At 47.0% G+C, this 25,607-nt stretch overlaps 1 protein-coding gene and 1 long non-coding RNA gene across 2 annotated transcripts in view; one reads left to right on the top strand and one right to left on the bottom strand.

Moving 5' to 3' along the window:
• LOC136792977 (uncharacterized) overlaps positions 1–25,607 on the bottom strand; it is an 80,040-nt gene that overhangs the window by 40,186 nt on the left and 14,247 nt on the right. The window lies entirely within an intron of this gene.
• LOC131745313 (immunoglobulin superfamily member 23-like) lies at positions 10,151–19,007 on the top strand. Its single transcript, XM_067019588.1, is given in 7 exon segments — positions 10,151–10,217; positions 16,750–17,075; positions 17,747–17,812; positions 18,026–18,038; positions 18,863–18,936; positions 18,938–18,957; positions 19,004–19,007. Coding segments are annotated over 7 exon segments (570 nt in total).

The raw sequence follows: 25,607 nt of genomic DNA, 5'->3' as shown, positions 1-25,607 counted from the left end.
ACTATATTCAATATCCTGTGATCAACCCTAATGGAAAAGAATATGAAAAAGAATATATATATGTATAACTGAGTCACTTTGCTGTACAGCAGAGATTAACACAACATTGTAAATCAGCTATACTTCAATAAAATATTTTTTTTTTAAAAAAGAGTTGGATTTTACCAACTCTCAAATAATTGGGCTATTTTAGCTGTAGCCATATATGGAGTATACGCCTCCAGATGCTCTGGCAGAGAGTATATGGAGGGAATGGTAGGGAGTCAGAATGGAAGTGTTGGTAGAGGTCAGAATATGAAGGACTTCAAATACCATGCTAAGAATGTCACTGTTTTCCTCTGGACAACAGAAAATAATTTAAGGAGGAAGCATCCAACTTCGTTGTTGTTACTGTTTTCTAGCATTGATTCACATGATAGAAATCTCTATGAGTATGGTGCCCGTTCACTTTTATGTGTCAAGACAACCCATTTTTGGTAAGAAACACTAAATCAGCAACTCTCTAAACGTAGAAGAATACCATATTCTCATCTAGTTTTGCTTTAGCTGATAATTCATAATACCCAAGTTTCAAGTTACAATTTTCCATGGTTCTTAAAGCTTATATTAAGTACATCTAGTTTCAGTTACAATTACTGATAAATTCAAATCCACCAGAATGACAACCTGAAACCAATTTTATGTACGTAGTGGCAAACAGGTGAAAATAATTATCCTGCCTTTCTGCTTTCTTAATCAAACGCCTAGAAATTTTCAAAATACATCTGTGGCTTGCATTATATTTCCATTGCTCAGTGCTGCTTCAGACTGTAATGATACCCACTTCCCAAGGTACATGGCTCAGTTCAGCCGAACGTTACATGTAAAAGAGATTGGTTTCAAACCATTGGCGGAAGTTTGATAAACTGCAGTAAAAATAAAAATAGTAATAGGTAGCATTTAAACTGAGGCCAAGCACATGTGCTTAGCTACTACTTCGTTGAATCCTATGAATCCACCTGGTGTCCCTGTGAAGGAGTGTATCTATTGCTGTGTAACAAATTACTCCAAAAATCCATGGCTTAAAAACAACAACAGTTATTAAGCGCACAGCTTCTGTGCGTCAGAAATTTGGGAGCGGCTTACCTGGGTAGTTCTGGCTCAGAGTCTCTCGTGAGGTTTCCGGTCAAGGTGAGGGCCGAAGCTGCAGTGGTTAGAAGATCCGCTTTCTAGATGGCTCATTCCCATGGCTGTTGGCCGGAAGCCTCAGATCCCCGCCAGGTGGACCTCTCTAGAGCGCTGCTTTTAAGTGTGAGGAAACGCAGGGAGAAGAGCCTGAGGCTGGAACTGGGGGAAAGGAGGGCTGTAAACTGGGCTTGGAGAGGAGGATGCCCTCCTCAAATGTAGCAGGTGTGGGAGACTGGTGGAGGCTGGTGGGGTACCTCCCCGTAGCATCCATTCCTCCCTGTGTTCCTTGCTGGAAGAAACCCAGAGCTGAAAAATGGCCACCTTCCTCCCTGCCCTCGGCGGTGAATTAACGATAGGAGGCGGCCAGAAAACGCAAGCCCTAATTGGTCAAAAGCTGAGCCAATCATGATGCTCCTATTCCCAGCAATAGGCATGTGACCTGGTTCTGGCCAATACCAAATGAGAGGATGTCTCCCGGGGGCTGGTGGGAAAGGTTTTATTGTATCTTAAACAGAACTAGCAACAGGTGATCTTTTTTTCTGCTTTTGGAAGTTGTTGTTGGCCCATGTGGCATCCATCTTGGACTGTGAAGGGATTCTGCCTCAGAGTTCAACCTGCTGAGGGCGGGGAAGGGAGATGCAGAACCTGGGTCTTTGGTGTTATCACCGAGCCACTGTGTTAACCAACCTAGAACTGCCCTCGTTGGAATTCCTGCTACATAGGATAATACATGTCGGGTTTTCGTATCATTTTGAGTCGGGTTATCCATTTTTTGCAACCAAAAGCATCTAAACTGATATTTTGAAGGCTGATTTTCTCACCCGATCATAGTCCAGGCTCAATTAACCATGAGATGGGGTGAGGAGTGGCAAGAAGGAATGTCTATTAAAAGGTTTTAAAATGTGAGATGAACATTAAGGGGAAGAGCCCCACCCACGACCCAAGTAAGACTTGAAGACTGGAATTGTCACCATTGTGGACTTAAGTTTGCAAGAAGACAAGAGATTTTTCAAATGCAACTCTCTGAGAAGTGAGGCGATTGTGCATTTTTCCCCCCGAGATTTGGGATAGCGGAATGTCACCATTAACATCCAAATGGGTTACAGCTTAAAGTGACACGTTATTGAGTCCAAACGACTGGCCTGGGTTCACAGCCATCCTGGAACGGTTCAAACTAAAATTTTTACTTTTCTCTCCTACTTCTTTTCTTCATTTTGATGGATGCAAAACGTTGCATGCCTCGTGTTCTATTTGTTAATAATCATATTATTCCCATTTCCTTTTACATTGTAAGTTTTGACCATACTGAAGCTGTTTCTTTGTTCTCTTAACGCTAAAAAAAAAAAAAAAAAAAAAAAAAAAAAAAAAGGGGGGGGGACGAGGGTGGATTGCAAGACTGCCTTGAAACTCTAGGCTGTTCTAACTGGTAACAAAAATCTCAGCAACAAGAAGGAGAAAATATTCCCTCTTCTGCAGCTTATGGAAAGCAGAGACTTTTTGCCTCGTGAAATTCTCCTTGTAAATGTATTTCGAATAAAGGAGTCTTGGGCTTCCCTGGTGGCACGGTGGTTGAGAGTCCGTCTGCCGATGCAGGGGACACGGGTTCGTGCCCCGGTCCGGGAAGATCCCACATGCCTCGGAGCGGCTGGGCCCGTGAGCCATGGCCGGCTGAGCCTGTGCATCCGGAGCCTGTGCTCCGCAACGGGAGAGGCCACAACAGTGAGAGGCCCGCATACCAAAAAAAAAAAAAAAAAAAAAAAAAAAGGAGTCTTATAAGAAACCCAGACTTCAAAAATTGATGTTTGCTGCATCCTTTGAAAGCCCTCATTAACCTGCTGTATTAGTTTGCTAGGGCTGCCTTAATAAACTACTACAGGCTAGGTAGCTTAAACAACAGAAAATTTTTTCCTCATTTTTCTGGTAGTCCAAAGTCAGGTGTTAGCAGAGTTGGCTTCTCATGAGGCCTCTCTTTTTGGCTTGCAGATGGGTGACATCTTGCTCTGTCCTCAATGACCTTTTCCCTGCGTGCACTCGCATCCCTGGTGTCTTTTCCTCTTCTTAGGAGATCACTGGGCCTATTGGATTAGGGCTCCACCGTTATAACCTCATTAAGCTTAATCACCTCTTTAAAGAACTGTCTCCAATACAGTTACTTGGGGGTTTAGGACTTCAATATATGAATTTGGGGGGATACAATTTAGTTGCTAATACCTCCCAAATCTGGACTGGTTGTCTTAATAATGATCTGTTGCCCCTGGTAATAATAGCTACATTGACACTCCCTTTTCCTGAAAAGTGCAAAGACCGGTTTTCATTGTCACTTCTCTCTTTTTTCACCCTCATGGAGCTAAAAAGAACACCCATAACTCTGCTAGGTCCTTTTATTTAAACAAATAGTGTTGTGTCATTTAAATTAATGTTTTACCTCCTATTGCTATATGGGCTGTGACTGAAAACAGCAAGGTAAGAAAAATTACTTTCACTTAGGAGATGCTATTTCACTTGTGTTTTATATATGTTGGGAGGACAGATCTGGTGCTGTGACATTCTTGTGCATATGATTTGACTTAAGATTGGATTAATTTAAATTGGCTGAAAGGGACAGACCCATGCCAGAGAAAGACAGCTGGGTGCCCTCTGATGGAAAAGGTAAAGGAAGCTGACTCTATCAGACCCCACAACTGCGGAACTGAAACAGCAGAACTGACCCACCGGGGGAGCTGCTGCCTCCAGCATCACAGAAAGGTGGGGAATCAAAAAGCTGTTACTACAGGCATACAGATATTACAGGTTCAGTTCCAGACCATTGCAATAAAGGGAATATTACACTAAAGCAAGTCACAGGAATTTCTTGGTTTCCCAGTGCATACAGAAGTTATGTTTACACTATACTGGAGTCTATTAAGTGTGCAATAGAATTATGTCTAAAAAAAATGCACATACCTTAATTTAAAATACATTATTGCTAAAAAATGCTAACCATCATCTGAGCCTTCAGCCAGTTGTAGTAGCAACATCAAAGATCACCAATCACAGATCTCCATAACAAATATAATAATGAGAAAGTTTGAGATATTGTGAGAATTACCAAAATGTGACACAAGAGACACAAAGTGTGCAAATGCTGTCGGAAAATGGCACCAATAGACTTGCTCAACACAGGGTTGTCAACCTTCAATTTGTGAAAAACATAATATCTATGAAGCGCAATAAAACGAGTAGGCCTGTACTGGAATCGTCAGCTCCAGAACCACATCACATTTGCTGGATTCACAGAGATGAGAGCCTCTCAAAATGCACAAAGCCAGTCACTTGTGGTACCTCAGAAAAAACCCAGCAGCCTGTCCATGACTGTGCTTGCCAAAATTCATGGCAGAGCATCATAAGCAGAACCTCCATTTCACTTTCACTTTCCAAATCTCAAGCAAGTATGTCAGATTGACAGAAATATGGCTTCAAGGGGAGTGAGGAAGTGCAGTTTTAGCTGTGGTACTGGAAAGCACGTCAGAAGGGGAAGGCTCCCATGGTGAGCAAACGAATCCACAATCTAAAACCCCTGGGACATTTTCTCTTCAGCTTCCTACATCCAGGGGGAAATCCACTTCTGGCCTTTCCTCTGCGTAGGTAGGGCCTGCTTTGCAGAAGAAGGTCCAGATGACTTCTGGTTACTTTGCACCTAATTTTCTACCAGCAACCGGGTGGAGATTTAAGATCACAGTAAATATCACCCCTTGTCCTCGTTTGCAGGCAGAAACAATTGAGAGAGAGAAAGAGATGCGGGAGTAAGCAAGAGAGAGGATAACATGATGGATTTATTACCTGAATGATAAGCAATAGCAGGGAACATGGCCAAGTCCTCTGACCCAATGGGTTTGCCATCACCTCCCCCTCCTTTCTGCTGCCCCCAAACTGAACAGCTTAAAATTTAGCTGCGTGTGACAGATTCAAAATAACTATAGCTTAAATTACACAGAGATGTATTTCTCTCTCCTGCAACAGCCCAAGCTGGTGGGCAGCTCTGCTCTGTGAAGGTGCCAAAGAGCCTGGGCTCTTCCATCCTGTTGCACTTGTCCCCTTGGCCCAGGATGCCAACGCACTATGTCCCCACTCTAGCCAGAAGAAAGGGAAAACAAGAAAGGGAGGCCCTCTTCCTTTAAGGGCATGACCTAAAAACTGCACCTCTGCTCACATCTCATTGACCAGAATCTGGTCACATGGCCACACTTGCTGCAGGGGAAGCTGGGAAATGTAGTCCTTATTCCAAGCAATTAAGGGTCCAGCTAAAATTTCTTTAACTGAAATGAAATGAAAGAGGAGGTTAACAGATCAGCTGTGGGGGCACCACTAGTTTCTCTTCCTTATAAACTTACCTCCAATAGGCTCTTTATCACCTGACAGGAGGCAACAGACCAAAATATGCAGATCCAAAAAGAGAGAGGGACACAAAACAGGACAAAAAACAGAGAGCCACACAAGCTCAGTTTCCTCTCCCAGACTCAACAATCTCATAACAGGGAGGTGGGGACAAAAGCCGGGAGCCTTACTCTAACCACCTTTCCAACTGGTGTGCTGTTGGCTTTTTAGGTGAGACAAGTCTCTGTTGTATGCGACAGTCCCACCTATTACTGCAGGATCTTTACCCCAATAAATGTCAGTACTGTTTCACCCTCAGGCATGTGACGACCTAAATGTAAGCAGATATTTCCAAAACCCCTGGAAGGGGCTGTGGATGCCTCTGACAGATGACAGGACATCCTTCCATGGAAATGTGAAACATGTGGGATAAGGCTTTCCCCACCCAAACTTAGCCCCTGGTGGGACAGGGAGTTCTTTTGGCTTTCAAGCTGCTTTTTTACAATTCTGTCCAGAACTGCCCAGCATTGGCTATTTGTCATGTTATTAATAAAATGATGCTTTACTGCTCCCCTCCAACACACCATCACACACACACACACATACACACACACAGAGCAGGAGAAATAAATGATGCTCCAAGGACTCAAGGAGCCAAGCAAACAGGATCTGACCTTGTGCCTCATTGTCTTGAGGATGGGAGGAAGGAAGTGAGGCTGGCTTGGGGTGAAAATGACTTACATCTGTGTGACCTTGAACAATTTATTTAACCTCATCCATGTATCTCTGTTTTCTCATATGAAAAGATGAAAACAATAATAAGGATGTTAGAAGGCCCAAGTGACTTTTTAAAAAATTTTATTGGAGTATAGCTGATTTACAATGTGTTCGTTTCCCAAATGACTTTATTTAATATTTATTTGTTTGTTTATTATTTATTTTTGGCTGTGTCGGGTCTTAGTTGCGGCACACAGGATCTTCCCTTGCAACACACAGGCTCTCTAGTTGCGGTACACAGGTTTAGTTGCCCCACGGCATGTGGGATCTTAGTTCCCCGACCAGGGATCGCACCCTAGTCCCCTGCATTGGAAGGCAGATTCTTAGCCACTGGATCATCAGGGAAGTCCCCAGAGATGACTTTAAAAGGTTGTTGTATATAATGTTTAAGATCACAGACTCCAGAATCTGACACCTGGATCTACCCAGCCATCCACCAGCTGTTTAGCCTTGGGTTAGACACTTACCCCCTCTGTGCCTCAGTTTCCTCCTTTGTAATAGGAGAATGGCAGCACCCGCCTCAGAGGGCTGTTGAAGGGATGAATGAACTAATATTTGTAAAGTGTTTAGAGCAGTGCCCCACTCAGAGTTGAGTTCTCTGTAAATGTTAGCAATTGTCACGCCACAATTATTTCCTCCAAGTGGGACTCGTGTATTTTTTTAATTAAACTCTCGACTTTATTCTAATTTCACCAATATTTCCACTAACATCCTTCTTCTGTTTCAGGATGCAATCAAGATACCATATCACATGTCGTTTTCATGACTCCTGAGTCTCCTTTGTGACAGTTTCTTAGTCTTACCTTGTTTTTCATGGCTGTCATAGTTTTGAGGAATACTGGTCAGATATTTTGTAGAATGTCCCTCAATTTGGGTTTGTCTGAGTTTTTCTCATACTTAGACTGGAGTTATGGGTTTGTTGGTGGGGGCCGGGGGCAAGAAATACCATAGAGGTGAAGTGCCCTTCTTATCACATCATATTAGGAGCTACACAGTACTCACATGACATCACTAGTGATGGTAGACTAAGCTATTTGACCCTAATGAAAGAGAAGTGACTTATTAGATATTACATCTGCCATTTGCATTCCTTCTTCCTACTTAAGCAGTCAATCCCTTCCCCAAGTTAACTATGGACTTGATGATGGTTTGTTATGATTTCTACATAACTTGGCTATTTCTTGGAATATAAGCAAGGGTTTATTTTAGATTGTAAAGGCAAGCTATGTACATGACTGTTCCTGGCCTTCTGTTTTTTAAAAAATTTAATTGTGATTTTAAAAAACCCTCATGATACAAAATTTACCATCTTAACCATTTTTAAGGTACAGTTCAGTAGTGTTAAGTATCTTCACATCGCTATGCAACAAACGGGCTCGTGTTTGCAACACACCGAAAATTTACACAGTTATGTGGACACATGTTTTATTTTCATCATTATGTTTTTATTTTCATCTGCATTCATGTAATTGGCATGTAAGTATAAAATTTTGTGAATATTACTGTTTAAGAACTGAGTTGAGCTTATTTTAGTTGAGTAGTTTTAAAGAAAAATATTGAGTAAATAAATTAAAATGTACGTGGGTGTGCACATGGAAGGAATTATGATGTGGTATGAGAAAGACTGAGGTTTGTGAAACACTGACCTGCTAAATCCTCCTCCTCGCCCAGGGTCACTTTAACCATCTCCTCCACACGGGGCTTCCCCTACCCATCCTCAGGCTCTGCTAGATCCCAAATCATGTGCTCTCAAAACTTTATTTTTCACTTTTTCTTTCAATCAAAGTTCTTTTGGAGACAAGTCACTGAATCCCAAATCAAACTGTTCTCAGAAGATCAATGGGAATATATAAACTCACATAACACAAAATGTGAAGCATTATTAGCAACTTCAGGCACAGACGGATCTAGGTGTTTAAATGATATCACCAGAAATTTCTGTCCATTCTGGCTATGCTTTCCTATGTATTGGCCTCATTCTCTTACAGCCTCTCTACTTATGGTAGAAAGAGGGCCCCCAGCAGCTCCACACTTAGATCCCTTCAGCTGAGGAAACCCAGGAGAAAGAAGTGCTGTATTCCCCAGAATTCCAATAATTCCAGTCCTCATTTTGCTCCTCCTTGGCCTGCTTTGGGTCACATGCCCAAGTCTCAACAAATCACTGAGGCATGGGGTTGAAATGCTCTGATTGGCCAGGCTTGGGTCACATGTCCACCCCTCACCCAATCACTGTGGTTGAAGAGTGAAGGGCTCGGATTAGCCAGGCCTGGGCCCCTCAGCACGCTGGAAGCGGGAGGAAGTTGGTTTCTCAAAACAAGCTCCAGGTGCTGTTACCCGGATAAAAGAGAGTGAGTACTGGTGGAGCAGAAACCACAGGGTCCTCATCCATCGATGGTTATTAATCATGTTGCAAATACTTGTTTATTATCCATCAGTGGTCCCCTGGCCTGGCTAGTTGGTCTAGCAGAGGCCTTCAGAAAAATCATAGAAGAGGCACTATGGCTAATACTAATAAAGACATAACCACGTCACTTGATAATGACTACTTTTAGAGAATCACGGGGGAGACTTTGCCCCAGGGTGAGGTAGAACCTGGACATCTCTGGGAGAGAGAAAAGCAAGAACTTCTGAGTCAGATCTGAGTTCAAATTCCAACACTCTCATTATACTCACTCACTTACTCATTTTTTCGTGCATTCGCTAAAGGAAATTAATTGGGCACCCATGATGTGCCAGGTACTGTTCTAGACCCTGGGGAAAACAGTCATGAGCCAAACAAAATCCCTACCCTCCTGGATCTGACATTCTAGCTAGGGAGGTGGATGTGGGGGATAAGAGACAAATAATAAACAAGTGGACAAAGAAATAAGTAATTTCAGAGAGTAGTAAATATTGTAAAGAAAAGCAAGCAGTGTGTCTTGCTAGCAAGAAGCTAGGGGCCTGACTTGCAGTAGGTATTAGGGAAGGCCTTTGTGGAGAGTTGATATTTGATTTGAGACTGGAATAATGAGATGCAGTCAGCCATGAGATGATCCGTGAAAGCCTCCAAGAGGGAGTAGCAGTGCTGCGGCTCTGAGGTGGCTCGCTCCAAGAACTGGCAAAGGTCATTGTGAATAGCTCTGTGACATTAGGTGAATTACTTAGCCTCTGTGCACTGCTGGAAAATGAGGATGATCGTACCAACCCCTCAAGGTCACAGTGAAGATTCAATCAGACAACAATTGCGAAACGCAATAGCTAGGGCTGGCACACAACAGGTGTTCAGTAAATATCAGCTATTATGTGGACAATACTATTATTAACTTAAGAAGGAAAGAATGGGCCTGGGGCACCTGATGTCCATGGGCCCCTCTGCCCCTGGGGTAGGCACTGTTATTAACACCCCCATTTTACAGAGGCTCAGAGCCAATAGTCACCAAGTCTGGAGCAAAGCCAGGAGGCCAGCATGAGGCCCAGCCACCGCCTACCCGATGACCTTCGGCTGGTCGTTGCCTCTGATGTGGGGTTACAGGGGCAGGACACTTCTGCCCCACTCTCCGTCTTCACAATTTTCCCGGCCTGGAGGGGCTGGGAGGGGGAGGCAGAGAGGAGAGCCCCTTCTCCAGGGACCCTGGCCCAGCCTGCTCCCCACCCACACTGCCACCAACCCAGTGCTAGAGAAGAGTGCACACCTGGCGGTGACTTCCCAGTCCACAGCAGGAGCCCGTGACTTGGGAGGAGGCGGAGGTTGGGCCGGGAATGGGCGGGGCCGGGGCGGAGGCGGGGCCAAGGCTGCATACTTGACTGTGCGCTCTAGGGGACCCCACTCCCGACAGGGCCACTTCCCCTGAGCCGCCGCAGGACGGAAAGCGGCATGAGGTGTCCTCTGGGCGCCGCCGGCTCCGGCCACAGCCCCGCCTGGAGAAGGATGCTTCTAACAGGTGCGTGAGAGACAGGGGCTGCACCCACGGGTTGGCGACAAAGAGGGGACATCCCCGGGGAGAGCCTTTATTCAAATCAGAGACGCCCCCACTCTGAACTCTGACTCTGGTCAGTTCAAAGCCCATGCAGCCCGGGCGCCCGACGCACAGGAGCTCTTGAAATGCCCAAGAGGTCGTGCAATTGACCCCTTCTACAAAGGAGGAAAGTGAGGCTCAAATAGGGGTGGGGTCATTCGCTCAAGAGCACGTGACTGGCAAAGGCAAAATCAGAATTCAGGACCCCATCCCAGTCCCTTTCCACCAAAGCACCCTGTGTCACCCTAGCTATCCACATCTAATTATAATTTTAAAATAATAAGAACAATAATAAAATAACAATCATAATGTAAAGAGGTCATTGTGACTGAGTACTTCTACATGTCAGCCTGTTCTAAGTGGCTTTCTTATAGTAACATTTGATTCTTAGCCCCAGGAGGCAAGAGCTATCTGATCCCCATATCACAGAGCGAAACTGAGACACAGAGAGGTTATGAGTCCTCCCCAGGCCACACAGCTTGAAAGTAACAGGAGGAGGACTTGAACCCAGATGGTCTGGCCACCAAGACCACACTTTCCAGAGACCACCCACATCTGCCTCTCAGAGAGTAAATGAATTGCCTCTTTTTCCAGGTCTTAAAAAGTCCAGTTCTGTGCAATTTCAAAACCCCACCCACAGTTTAAGGCTTCACCTCCTCCCCAGTCTGGCCTGGGTCAGACTGCAGTGGAGACATGGTGGCATGTGGTGGGCCTCGTTCCTATTTCTCTCTGTGGGTCCTTTCTCCCCACCAGAGCTGAGGTCTGTGCCCACCCCGCCCCACGCAAGGCCATGTGCAGAGGAGAGGAAGGCAAGGAACGAGCAGGAAAGTTTCAACTTGGCTGCTGTAGTTGTAAGGTGGGGACATGGCCTTCTGTGTGACTGAGGCATGATGGTTCGATCTTTCCGGGTGGGGAATCCACCCAGCAGGTCGTCTCCCATGGGGCTCTTTGCCAGGACAGCCTCCAGCCGGCTCCCTTCAGAGGCATCCACACTGGCTCAAGGAAAACTCGTGAACATCTTTGCTGAGGTGGAGGAAAGCTCCAGCCCCCAGCCCCAGGGGGGACCCCCAGTTCATCCTCAGCTCTCCCCCAGGAAGTCTCACTCTGTGCCATCCCCTCCTCTCCATGAGCTCTCGGCCTCCCTTCCCAAGGCCTGGCAGGGGTAGAGCAGCTGGTGCAGGCAGCACTGGTGACGGGTAACCCCCGTCAGCTAGACCTTAGTTGGGAATGGGGAGCTCTTAGCATCTGTTTGTTTGTTCTCAGCCTCTGGAACCTCTGGGGAGATTCTGAGACAATGGGAGAGTCAAGTGTGATATTGTGGTGTATTTATATTTATACTTTATATTTATATTTATATTTATACATAGTGATTCGGGGAGTGTCCTGGGCTCCAACGGGGAAAAACTGAATATAGACTTTTTCTCATTTGATTGAAATTTAAAGACGAAATAATATATAGCCATGCTCCTGGCAAGTAAGAGTTCTGGAACCATCTCCATGGTTCCAGCTCTGAAATTCCATATATATATATTTTTATAGGTATTATATATAAGGTATTATTATGGTATATATTGTATATATAGTATATAGCATACAGTATAGTATTTATAGGTATATATGGTATTATTATAGTATATTTATATATATTTTTATAGGTATTATATATAAGGTATTATTATGGTATATATTGTATATATAGTATATAGCATACAGTATAGTATTTATAGGTATATATGGTATTATTATAGTATATTTATATATATTTTTATAGGTATTATATATAAGGTATTATTATGGTATATATTGTATATATAGTATATAGCATACAGTATAGTATTTATAGGTATATATGGTATTATTATAGTATATTTATATATTTTTTATAGGTATTATATATAAGGTATTATTATAGTATATAAATCTTATATATAAGGTATATATAAGATATTTAGGTATTATATATATTTAATACCTAAGTTAGACTGTCCTGAGCCCTGAAAATTCCTAACCTCATTGAATGTCAGGCACTCAGTTGGTTACTATTACCCGCCCTCCTTGATGAGTGCAAAAACTGAGGCTCAGGGCCCAGAATAAAGAGCAGCGGAGTCAGGGTTATGAACGCAGGTCCAGCGGCCTCAGAGTCTATGAACGAAACCATGATTTTACATCAGCTGGAGTAAGGATTGCTAAGATGTGGGGTTTTCTTCTTAAGATGCCTTGAGGACACTCCCTGAATCACCAGGCACCTGCAGCTGTGTCAGAGTCAGAACTTGATAACGGAACACGGACTGCGTGACCTGGGATCTTCCGCTTCCATCACGTATTCAATGAACACCCCTAGTGCCTACTCGGTGCCCAGCCTGTGCTGGGTGGTGCTGGGGACACAGCAGTGCCCAAGAGAGCCCCAGCCCTGCCCTCCTGGGGCTCAAAGTCCAGAGACAAGACAGACCCATCCCCAGACAGTGATGACCCAGAATGGGTGGGGCAGGAATGGGTTGGGGGAGGGAGACCCAGAGGAAAGGGCTCAGGTCTGAAGCTGGGAAGGTGGTGGTCAGGGGAGGACCTTTCAAAGCTGTCAAAATCGAAATAGGACCTCAGAAAGATATGACGTCAGCTATGCAAATTGCACCCCCGTGCTCTTTGTTTCATAAAAGCGGAAGACAACAAACTTTTCTATCAAGATAGAAAAGCAAAACCTTGAGCAGGTTCTCGGGTGTAGCACTTTATTCCTGTCACTTTGACAAGAGCTTCCATTGCCCCATCAAGTCAGTTAAGGTCCCTGGCCAAACACTGTATAACAGTATCTATTGCCAAGCACACCTGAGGGTCAGGGAAGATTTCAGAAGGCGGGATGCCTGAGCCAAAACTTGAGTCACAGCTTGATAAAGATTTGGTGCGGAACAGCATTCTAGGTAGGGAGAACAGCACGGGCAGGGGCCTGGAGGCTAGAGCAACTGCACGGGCGTTCCGTCGGGCGGATGCAGAGAATGAGGGAAGAGTGGAAAACGGAGTGCAGAGATGTAGCAAGAGCGACAGCTGAAGGAGTCTGCACTATGTCCTGAGGGCACTGGGGAGCCATGGAAGGTTTATGAGCAGGGGCAGAATAGCAAGGTCACACCAGCTGCCGACTCAAGAGAGAAAAATCAGTGGAGGTGGGAGGTGGGCAGGGAGCCTGCCAGAAGACCCTGTGGCGAGATGACTCCTACCTCTCCACTCATGACCTTGGCTCTGGGACTCGTGCTTGCTGTGCCTCAGTTTCCCTGCCTGGAAAATAGACGAGCGCCAACTTCTGAGTTGTTGAGAGGGATCAGTGTGATAAGGGTTGGGAGAGTTTGGAGGAGTCCTCGACACTAAGTCAGCATGCAGTATCAGCTGATCACTGGAAGCTGCCTTCTAAGACCCTCCCCCCCCCCCATACACACACACACACACACACGCACACCCTCCCTCGGCACAGCACGTTTGTACGTGACGATGCCGCCTGCCCTGGAAGATGTTCTCTCTGGCCACGGTTTCTCCTTCATTTACCCAGAAGAGAGCTGAGGTTTAACATCTGTTCTGTAAGTGGGTATTTCTGATCCTTAAAATGTAACAATTTGTTATGTGTTTTTTTTATCTTAAAAGGCATATTTACGGTACACCCAGTGTTTGCAAGTGTGGAGGCAAGAATGATAATAATGATAATAATTATAATTAACGTCCAGCGTTTATCTGGCAGTCACTTTGTTAGTGCACTAGTCTAAGCACTTTACAAGCATCAGATCAGGGCTTCTGAACATCGGTACTACTGACACTTTGGACCCGATGATGCCTTGTTGTGCCGGCCCGTCCTGTGCACTGTAGGATGTTTAGCAGTGTCCGTGGCCTCTACCCACCAGATGCCAACAGCACACCCTCCCAAGTCGTGACAACCGAAAAGATTTCCAGACATTGTCATTGTCCCCTGGCGGGGGGGGGGGGGGGTCCTGGGTGGGGGGGATCATCCCCACCGAAAATCATTAGAGACATTATTATTCTCATTTCATAGCTAAGGAAACTGAGGCTCAGAGAGGCTAAGTAACTTTCCCAAAGTCACCAGAGCTAGTAAGTTTGGGGACGTGCATGCTGGCAATCCAGTCCTGGAGCCTGCAATCTGGGGTGTGTGCACTTGTGTGTGCAAAACAATTAAGAACGTAGTTTATACTCTATTTCATTTATTCAGATCTTTTACTTAATTTTTGAATGGGTTATACATTCCCATGGTTCAAGTCTCCATGATATATAAAAAGGCCTTGAGCAAAGTCTCTGTCCTCCCCCACCCACCCAGTTCCCCATGTACCTTCCCTCCCCAGCTCCCGCATACAGATAACCACTATTTTTTTTTTTTTTTTTTTTTTTTTTTTTTTGCGGTATGCGGGCCTCTCACTGTCGTGGCCTCTCCCGTTGCGGAGCACAGGGTCCGGACACGCAGGCCTAGCGGCCATGGCTCACGGGCTTAGTTGCTCCGCGGCATGTGGGATCTTCCCGGACCAGGGCACGAACCCGTGTCTCCTGCATCGGCAGGCGGATTCTCAACCACTGCGCCACCAGGGAAGCCCAACCACTATTTTTATATATCCTTCCAGAGATTCTTTATGTTTACAAAAAAATGCAAATACATATTTATTTTTCTCCCACTTTTACACCAAAGATAGCATACCATGTAAACTGTTCAGCAGCTTGCATTTGTATCTTAACTACTTACCTTGGTGATCTTTCCCTGAGTTCTTCCTCATCCTTTTGTAGAGCTGTGTTGTTCCACTGTGTGAATGGACCACAATTTACTTAATCAGTTCCTTATGGATGGGCAATTGCGTATTTCCAATCTTTCGCCATTATAAGCAAAGTGTGACAAATAACCCTGTCTGTACCTTGGTCATTTCATGCTGGGAAAGTGTATCTATAGAATACATTCCCCGATGTTTAATTACAGGATCAATGGTTATGGGGATCTTTTCATCTTGAAATACTCTGCCAGACTGCCCTTTCCATGGGGTGGCGCCAGCCCTGTGTTTCCTTTTGCGCTCAGCCTCCCCAACACACGTCATCAAACTTTTGGATTTCTGCCAGCCCGACAGATGAAAAGTTTTATCTTGGTTTGTTTAATTTGCATTTCTTACTATGAGTACAACTGAACATTTTCCCTAGGTCAAGAGACATTTGAATTATCCTTTCTAAGAACCTCCAACCTGTATCTTTTGTACATTTTTCTGTTAGGTTGCCAATACTTTTCTTATTGATACCTAGGAGCTCTATATATAATAGTGAAATGGGCTCTTCATCTGTGATATCAGTTGCAGATTATTTTTCGTAGTATGTCATTGTCCTTTTGACTTTGTGGGTGGTGGGTTGTTTTCTTTTTTTAACTTTGCAAAAGTTTCTTTTTATTATTATGTCAAAATTTTCAGTCTTTTGTGACTGGAGTTGATGTTCTTACTGCAATAGTCGTATTCTAGTAAGACGCAAAAGAATGGGGTGGGCAAGTGCATAGGGTCTGGAGCCAGACTCCAAGGGTTTGACTCCATGCTCTATGCAATATGGAAAATTAGGGGAAATGAGGGAAACAGGGATGGGAGATACACTGGACAGTATCGTTTAGTGGCTAAGAATTTCAGCTGCCTGGGCATGGATCACAACTCAAATGTTTATCACTTATGAAATTCTGGAAGAACATCTTAAACTCTCCATTTCCTCATCTCTGATAGGGGTATAACAGCTGCATCAGTCAGAGGTGAGGCAAGACACAGATGGTCCACACAAAAGGAGTAATGAGGAGAGTTTAATAGGGGGACTAGGCAGGGTATAGGTAAACCGACATGGGATTTTGCAGCACCTAAGGGCTAGCAACAGCAGGAAGCTGTTACCTCCCCTGGGCTAGAAGCTGTAAAAGGAACAGCAGACCCCCAAACCCCAAAAGAGTGGTATATGGAGAGGGTCACCCAATAGGATCTCTAATAGAGGGACCTATTGAACCAGCGCTGATGCAGCAGGGAGGGAGCTGTGGGACCAGTTACCTCAAGGTCACTCCCTTCAGCCCTCCTGTCTTCCACCAATGCTCCCACTGGCAGAAGCCAACCAGAAACAAAAGGCGAGGGATCCCCAGTGATGCAGCTCAGAGAAGTCAGCCTTTTGGGGAGCAGAGCAGAGCAAGATGGAGCGCGAATCTGCGTGACATCCAGCATAATAAGTGCCTTGTGGGGCTGATGTAGGAATAAGTAAGATAAATATATGTTCAACACTTTAGACAGTGTCTGGCTTGTAGGAGGTTCTTAAGGAATGTGCCTTTTTATTTCTTTATTATTATTTCACCGTTTGTCATCATCAACTCTCGACGGCACTCATTCTCACCAGCACAGGAAGGGTTACTTGCTGGGACAGCATCCTCCCTTTGATCTCATGGCTCCCCTGCTCTCTCTTCTCCCTCCCACCCCCCTCCAAGGCAGCCTGCTCGCATTCTTCGCCTCCTCGGAGCTGCCCTCCTCTGCGTTTCTGGACCCCTTGACCGAAGGAGCCGATGCCCACCTGCCAGTCCCCAGAAGCCTCGATGGCGTTCTCTCCACTTCTTGGTTCCGAGGGCACAAGGCCCAGCCAGAAGCCATGATCTTCTCCCCTGAGGGCCTCCCAGGGCCCGGCCACACTGGCCGGGAGACGCTGGATACCCAAGGCAGCCTGGTCATCAGAAATGTGACAACTCAAGATGCAGGCAGCTACACCGTGGTGCTGGAAACCAGCAGGGGACGCAGGAGTGTGACGGAGCAGATACAGGTCAATGGCGAGCGGGGCCCCATGGCGGGAGGGACCCCGTTCTCAGTCAGCAGGGCCCATCGGGACCCATTCTGTCACCAATCCTCCCTAGCAAACCACCCCAGAACTTAAAATAGCAACCGTATTTTTAGCTCAGGATTCTGCTGAATAGTTCTTTCGGTCTCGGCTAATTTTAGTCAGGCTCACTCACGTTTCTGCAGCCAGCTGGGGAGGGAGTGTGTAGGCACTGGTCCAGGATGGCCTCCTTCCCGTGTCTGGCAGTGGCCTGGCTGGCAGCTGGGGCAGTGGGGGTAATTGGGCCACGAGGCTTCTCATCCTCCAGCAGGATAATCCGGGCTTGTTCACTCAGCAAAGGACGAGAAACCAGGGCAGAAGCTTCAAGGCCTCCTGAGGCCCAGGCTCAGCACGCGCATGCCATCACTTCTGCCATGTTTTATTGGCCACAGCGAGTCACATGACCGGCTTTGCTCCAATGAGAGGGAAATAGGCTCCGCCTCTTGGTGAGAAAAGTTGCAAAGTCTCCTGGCTATTTTTTTGTCATCTATCACACTTTCCAACAGATATTCATTAAATATTTGTTCATTATCACTTGGGGAAGGACAAGGGTCTCTGGTGGTAGCCTTCAGAACTCACCTCTGGGTTTTTTTGTGTGTTTTTTTTGCGGTACGCAGGCCTCTCACTGTTGGTGGCCTCTCCCGTTGCGGAGCACAGGCTCCAGACGCGCAGGCTCAGCGGCCATGGCTCACGGGCCCAGCCGCTCCGCGGCACGTGGGATCCTCCCGGACCGGGGCACGAACCCGTATCCCCCGCATCGGCAGGCGGACTCTCAACCACTGCGCCACCAGGGAAGCCCAGGAAATGTATATTGAGTACCTATTATGTGACTGGCCCATGCTGGGCAGTGCTGAGGGCACCTGGTGACAGAGACAGTTGTGGCCCTGCCCTCACAGGACTCCCAGTCCAGTAAGGGACAGACCTGTCCACAAACAGTAATGACCAGAGTGGGCAGGGCTGGAGTGGGGGAGCTCAGAGGGCTGTGAGACCCAAGGAGGTGCCTGACCCAGCAAGGGGATCAGGGCGGGCTTCCTGGAAGAGGGGACATCTGAGCTGATACTAGGATACATAGGAATTGTCCAGGGCAAGGGAGAGAAAATGGCATGAATGGCATTCCAGGGGCAGAGACAAAAGGCCTGGAAGTAGGAGAGAGAGGGGAGTGAGCTTAGAAAGTTGAGTAGACTCCAACAGGGCTTGGTTATAAAGGTAGGGGCTGGAGAGAGATGAGACCGGCCAGGTGGCAGGGCCTCGAAGGCCAAGGTGAAGTCCTGGGGAGCGACAGCAAGGTTCTGAGCAGGGGAGGAACAGGGTCAAGTGTGAAGTTTAAAAAGGCCCCTCTGGGGCTTCCCTGGTGGCGCAGTGGTTGAGAGTCCGCCTGCCGATGCAGGGGATACGGGTTCGTGCCCCGGTCCGGGAAGATCCCACATGCCGCGGAGCGGCTGGGCCCGTGAGCCATGGCCGCTGAGCCTGCGCGTCCGGAGCCTGTGCTCCTCAAGGGAGAGGCCACAGCAGTGAGAGACCCGCGTACCACAAAAAAAAAAAAAAAAAAAAAAAAAAAAAAAGGCCCCTCTGGCTTCTGTGTGGTGGGAAGACGGGTCGGGGAGGGACTGGGACAGGAGAGCGGGGACGAAGCTGGGGTGGAGACCCGGAAGATGTGGAGGAGGTGGAATGGTGGGAGTGGGGGGTATGGAGGGAGGGTGTCTCCTCCAGTCTCTCCCCTTCTTGGTTCCCAGAAGCCGTCGTGGATCCCACAGACCCTGTGCCCAGCAAGCCGAAGCCTACCCTCTCCCTGTCAGGAAGCTCTGCCTTTTGCCCTCACCGTGGCCGCGCCTGTGATACTGGTGGGAAGCACGGTCTTTACCATAATCTGGAAGCTAAGCTACCTGCCTTCCCTCCTTCCCATCCACTCAGCCCCCACAAGGTGCAGAGCTCACTCCGCAAGCAAGACTGAAGCCAAACCAACTGCCTCATCCCAAGGAGCTTAAAGCTTATTCGGAGAGGATGACATGGAGCCCTGATGTGCCCATCCAACTCGTCAGTTCCCAAAGTGGCCCCAGGGGAGCAAAGAGACAGGAGAGTGTTCTGGAGGCGGGTTCAAATCTCAGCTCCGTCACTTACCCACGGTGAGGCCATGGCAAGTCACTCTCCCTCTCTGTGCCTCAGTTTGCCCATCTGCAAAATGGGGGTGGCATTAATAGCACCTGCCTCACAGGGCTGTCATTTGGATTAAATGAGCTAATATTTCGAAAGCCTTTGGGGAATTCCCTGGTGGTCCAGGGGTTAGGGCTCCATGCTTCCACTGCGGGTGGCCTGAGTTCAATCCCTAGTCAGGGAACTAAGATCCCACAAGACACACAGTGTGGCAAAAAAAAAAAAGCCTTTAAAGCAGGGCCTGGGATATGGTCAGTGTTCTATTCATCCCTTCCACACATAACTGTTGAGTACCTACTATGTGCCAGGCACTGATACCGTGGGAATGAACAGCGGAAAGTCCTTGCCCTCATGAACTTGCCTCCTAGTCAGAGATACAATACACATGATGACCAAGTAAAACATAGATAGTATGTTGATGATAGAGCTAAGGAGAGGAGTAAGGCCAGGAAAGGGCACAGGAGTGTGTGGGGATGGGGCACGTTTAAGTTAGCGAACGCCTCCCTGAGAAAGCGAGATACATCTGAGCAAAGACATAAAGCAAAGGAGGGAGGGAGCCAGTGGATCTGGGGGAAGGGCTTAGCTGGCAGACGGAACAGCAAATGCAAAGGCCCTGAGGTGGGACTTGCCTGGCACGTTCAAGGAATAGCAAGGAGGCCAGTGTGGCTAGAGTGGCGTGAAAAATGGGGAGAGAAGTAGGACGTGGGATCAGAGAAGGAAGCAGGGGTCATCGGGGGAGGGGGGCACCAGACAGCTTAAGGTCTTGCGGGCCACGCAAGGACTTGGCTTTTGCTCTGAGTGAAATGGGAGCCATGGAGGATCTGGGGCAGAGAAGGGATGGGATCTTACCTCTGACTTATATTTCCATCCTAGATGTGTTATCTATTGTTATAATACTATAATATCTTACCGTGGGTGTGCTTGCTAAACATTATTCTATTTCATCTCCACAAGAGCCTGGCAGGGGTGGGGAGTGGGGTAGGCATGAAGAGCTCGTTTTGGTCGAAGAGGAAACTAAGGCTGAGAGAGAAGAGACTGGCCCCAGACCGCACAGTTGAAGAGGGATTCGAACCCAGAATACTGCCTCACTCAGTTCTAGCCCCTGACCTACACGGCCTCTTTTCCGTCATTAATGATACAAGCCTTCGTAGCTGACATACTAAGGAAGAGAAAGCTGAATGTTGAGATGGTTTGGAAAGGCCCTGTGGACCAGCTGGGAGGGACTGGGGCCAGGTCTGCTGTCCATGAGTGCCGTGTGGAACCTTCTAGGGGTGGGGGAGGGCCAGGCTGCTGCTGAATCACCCACATCGTCTTCGTCCCTGTGGCTCTAATCTCCTGCCCTCGGTAAGTGCCAGGAGCCCTCAAGTCATGGCTCTCAGGATGGGTGCCGTTCTTGTCCGCATTTTCCACACGAGTAGAACTAAATCTCAGAGAAATCCATCAACTTTCCCGAAGGACATGCTGCTGACAAAGAGCTGACCCTGAATCAAACCCAGGTCTAACTCCAAAGTCATGTTCTTAGAGGGGAAAGGTGAGAAATCAGGCTGGTGGGAAAAATCCTCACCCAGACCACCTGGAATCCCTCCCTCCGTGAGCGGCAGGAGAGGTCACTTCCTGTCCTCCCCGCCATCTTGGCCAATACCTATTATGGCGGACCAATGCTGACATCATCCAGAAGGAACCAGCCTTGTCCAATCAGCTGTGACCTTGGAGATGAGGTCATGAGGACAAGCGTGGCTGTGTTGACTCTCCCAGTGGAGAGGGGCAATCTTCAGAAAAGAGAGGTCTGGGCTGGGAGGCACCCTACACACACATCTACGATACCCATCAAGGGCCAAGAGAGATCCCCGTGGTTTACAGTGAAGGCCATGGACCCTGAAGCCAGGTCCCTTAGGTTCATCCCAGCTCTGCCATATGCTAGCCTGTGGGACTTTGGGTAACTCGTTTAACTGCTCTGTGGCCCACTGGTAAAACAAGGATAACGTAACGTAATACCTGCCTCAAAGGGTAGGTGTGTGGATTACGTAAAATGGTGGGAGTAAAGAACTGTAAATAATGCCTGGCACATGGTGAGCCTTCAATGAATGTCAGCCACATGTATTATTATTATTGTTTTTGTTATTATTAATATTTCTCTCTCTCTCTCTTCACTGTAGGTGTGGCTGACAAAGAAGAAATGGGTGAACCACTTCGGGTTTTTTTTTTTCAGTTTAAATAAATTGAATAAAAATTTAAAAAACAAATAAATGAATCTAGACAAAAGGAGATATTACAAGCAGATCTTAATCATGAATTTTTATGTGGTACTCAAAAATACTAACAGCTACTGTACAATGTCCAGTTTCAAAATATAAATTTTGGGCTTCCCTGGTGGTGCAGTGGTTGAGAGTCCGCCTGCCAATGCAGGGGACGCGGGTTCGTGCCCCGGGCCAGGAAGATCCCACATGCCGCGGAGCAGCTGGGCCCGTGAGCCATGGCCGCTGAGCCTGCGCGTCTGGAGTCTGTGCTCCGCAACGGGAGAGGCCACAACAGTGAGAGGCCCACGTACCGCAAAAAAAAAAAAAAAAAAAAAAGACAGTTGTTCACCAAAATATAAATTTTGTGGAACACGTGTATATTTCTGTTCAGTATATAATTAGTAGTGGAACTGCACAGTTATAGAATATGTATATCTTCAGCTTTTATCACTGCTCCCAAATTGTTTTCCAGTCAAATTCACTGTATTCTCATACAATGGGTTCCACAGTGAAATACTACATAGTAATGGAACAAATTTAGATAAATCACAAAAAAAAGAGTGGGTAGAAGTTATAGTACCATTTTTAATAATACAAGCATTACCAGGAACTCACTGGCGGTCCAGTGGTTAGTACTCTGTGCTCTCACTGCTGAGCGCCCAGATTGGATCCCTGGTTGGGGAACTAAGATCATACAAGCTGCATGGCACGGCCAAAAAAAACCCCAAAATAACCCCTACTCTTTGCTATTAGAAGACAGGATATGTGGGGTGGCAAAGAAAAAAAAAGTACAGGGCTTCCCTGGTGGCGCAGTGGTTGAGAATCCGCCTGCCGATGCAGGGGGACGTGGGTTCGTGCCCCGGTCTGGGAAGATCCCACGTGCCGCGGAGCGGCTGGGCCCGTGAGCCACGGCCGCGGAGCCTGCACGTCCGGAGCCTGTGCTCCTCAATGGGAGAGGCCACAGCAGCGAGAGGCCCGCATACCACAAAAAAAAAAAAAGTACAAATGTGCATCTGAAGTGTGGGTACCTATCAGCCCAACAGGTGATACCAAGAAGGAGTGTAGGGAGGGGAGAATCCTGGGGCTGGGGACAAGATGAAGGCCCTGGGAGCTCCATTTGAGACCTCCTCCCTCCAGGTTTTCTGGTCATTTTTCTGTGGGATGTTCCCATCTTGTTGAGAGCCCCAGGGACTGCTTTTGTCTCCTCTTGCCAGCTGCCAACACTCCATCTCCCCATCTCACCAAATCCCTTGGAGCACATAAACAACCAGTCCAGATTTCTCAAAACTCTTGTGCTGCAACCAAAAGAAACTCACTGAAGTAGCTCAAGAAAAAACACAAGGAAGATTTAATATAAGGATCCAGGAAGAGTGCCAGGAATCCCAGGGTGTATCAGTTAGCACTTGCTATGTAACAAACTACCCGCCAAAACTTAGTGGCTTGAAACAACAGCGATTTATTTAGCATACAATTCTATGGGTCATCAATGTGGGTTGGGCACAGCTGGGCAGCTCTTCTGGTCTCTGCTGGGCTCATTTATGCATCTACCGTTGGTTGGCAGGTTGCCTAGGGGCTGTCTGGACTAGGATAGCCTCAGCTGTGGTAACTAGCCATGTAATTGAGTCTTCCGTGTCATCTCTCATTCTCTAGCAAGCAGACACAAGCACGCTCATGACAGAGGCAGGATTCCAAGAGTGAGGGCACAAGATGCAATGCCTCTTAGGGCCAAGGTTAAGAACTGGCAAATTATCACTTCTGTCACATTCTATTGCCCAAAGCAAGTCACACGACCAGCTCAGATTCAATAGGTGGGGAAATGACCTCACTTTTTGATGGGAGGGGAAGAATCCGTGGCCGTTCTTGCAATCTACCACAAATGGCAGGAGAGCATGGTCAGAAAGCAGGAAAGCTACTGGAACCAGGGTAGTTGCTTGCTGCCTCTCCCAGCCTCCCACCCCTCAGCCCTTGTAATCCTCTTCTCCAGGAACATGGAAGTCACAGTTCTCTGTCTCGCTCTGCAGACGGGCAGTCGATGCTTCTCCATCCATGTGGAGAAAGGCACCATCCCACAGCTTGCAAATCCCCAACACCCCTGTTCAAAGGAACTGCCCCACTTAGCCAGCTTCCCTTTGCCTTATCTCTGACACCTCTGGAAAAGGTATCTGATTACCTTACTTTGGGACAGTTGTCAACCTTGGTCCCATCACTGTGGCTACAGTGGGGAGCAGAGGTGTTTTATACAATCAGAGGTCCAGGGGCTCAGCCCCATTTGTGAGGGCCCAGTGCTCAGTAAAACGCGGAGAGTTTTTGCCTTGTAAGCTGGGCAGTCACTCCAAAATATGTCTTCTACACATGCAGCTTATTTTTGCTCCTTTTCAAAGAGAAAAAAAACCTTCCAAATGCAGAGAAGTGGGGGGAAGTGGTCTCAACCCCCAGAAATCCATGGTACATTTGTAAATGAGATCAAGCACTTTCTTTCACTGGAGAATCCTGACAGATGGCAGGCAAAGGGTACTCATTGACCCTACGCAAGTCACTTACCCTCTCTGAGACTCACCTGCTTGAAACGAGTATGAATGAAACTCCTGTGCAGATATGTCTAACATTTGAGGAACATTCAGTGCTTCTGCGACACACTACCGTGTCAACATAAAGGCACCTACCATATCATTATGATTAGCAATAATAGTAGCAGACCTGAGTTCAAATCTTGTCCATTGAGGGCTGTCCACATGCCAGCCACTACACTAGATTCCTATGTGATTCGTATGTTATATCATCCTCACTGCACCCACTGAGGAAAGGAGAACTACCCCCACTTTACAGACAAAGAAGGTGAGTCTCAGAGAGGCTAAGTGACTTGCCCCAGGATCATACCATGGTGGGGCTGGTCTCCAAGCCAGGCTCCCTGGCTCTGAAATCCCTGTTTCCAGTCATTCCACTGCCCCGTTGCTCCCTCCCTAGAGCTGGAGCCCCATTCCCATTCTCTCATGGGCCCCCTCACGTCCTGTGTCAGGGAGGTGTCTTTGTGCTCATGTACATAAGATAAAAATGAGGCACAGAGAGGGCAAGTGACTTGCCCAAGGTCACACAGCCACATGTGATGCCAACTCGAGTCTGCCCAATTCCAAAGCCTATGCCTTAGACCAGCACTGTCCAAGAGAACTCTCTATGGTGAAGGAAATGTCTATATCTGCAATGTCCACTATAATATTATTCAACAAAAGTGGCTCTTGGGCCCTTGAAATGGAGATAGTGTAACTGAGGAACTGAATTTTTATTTTATTTACTTTTAATCAATTTTAATTTATATACCCACCTGTGGCTAGTGGCTATTATACCAGACGGTGCAACCCAAACTCCTAATTGTTAAAAAAAAAAAAAATAACAAATCCCCCAGCATTCATATGTGTACATTACTGACTCTGTGGTAGTTCTGGGGTCCTTGCCCTGGTCTATCCAAGGGTCCAGATTGGCTCAGAAACCCCTTATATTGAACCAGATCCTTTCGCACCTGAGGCATCCTGCCCTACCACCTCCCTCCTCCCATTTCCCTCCACTGTAAAGGAGAGGTTAGTCATTTCCTGCCTGGGTGGTGATGGAGGGAGCTGGTTCCTGCAGCTCCTAGTCTATCTGGGTCTCAGAGATGACACTGTAGCCACCACTTGGCCACCAGCTGGAGTCCAGCTGTCCTCTGGTCAAGGCTGCAGCAATATCCCTTGCCCTTTGGAATAGCTGAGAATCATTATGATGTTCCTCCCCCACTAAAAATAAACTGTGCAAATTTTCTCAAAGAGATCTCCTGACCACCCCTGTTATAAATTCAGTCCCCTGGTTCAATCGGCCCGTAGCACTGTTCTGCTTTATAGTACTTAGCATGTTGTGTCATTAAATATTTATTGGTGTGATTATTTAACATTTGTCTCATCTATTAGACTGTCAGCTCCGTGGTAGCCAGACCTGTATCTGTTACACAGTATGTGCTCAATAAGTGTTTGTTGAATGAATGAATGAATGAATGAGAGGCTAAAACCACACCACTAGGAAAACTCAAAGGCTCAGAAATGAAAGCATCGATTGAGTCCCAAAC

The sequence above is a fragment of the Kogia breviceps genome, chromosome 18 (assembly GCF_026419965.1).
Source record: "Kogia breviceps isolate mKogBre1 chromosome 18, mKogBre1 haplotype 1, whole genome shotgun sequence".
NCBI classification, from domain to species: Eukaryota; Metazoa; Chordata; class Mammalia; order Artiodactyla; family Physeteridae; genus Kogia; species Kogia breviceps.
Note: the sequence above shows the minus strand (reverse complement) of the source record. Positions and strands in the feature narration are given on the sequence as shown.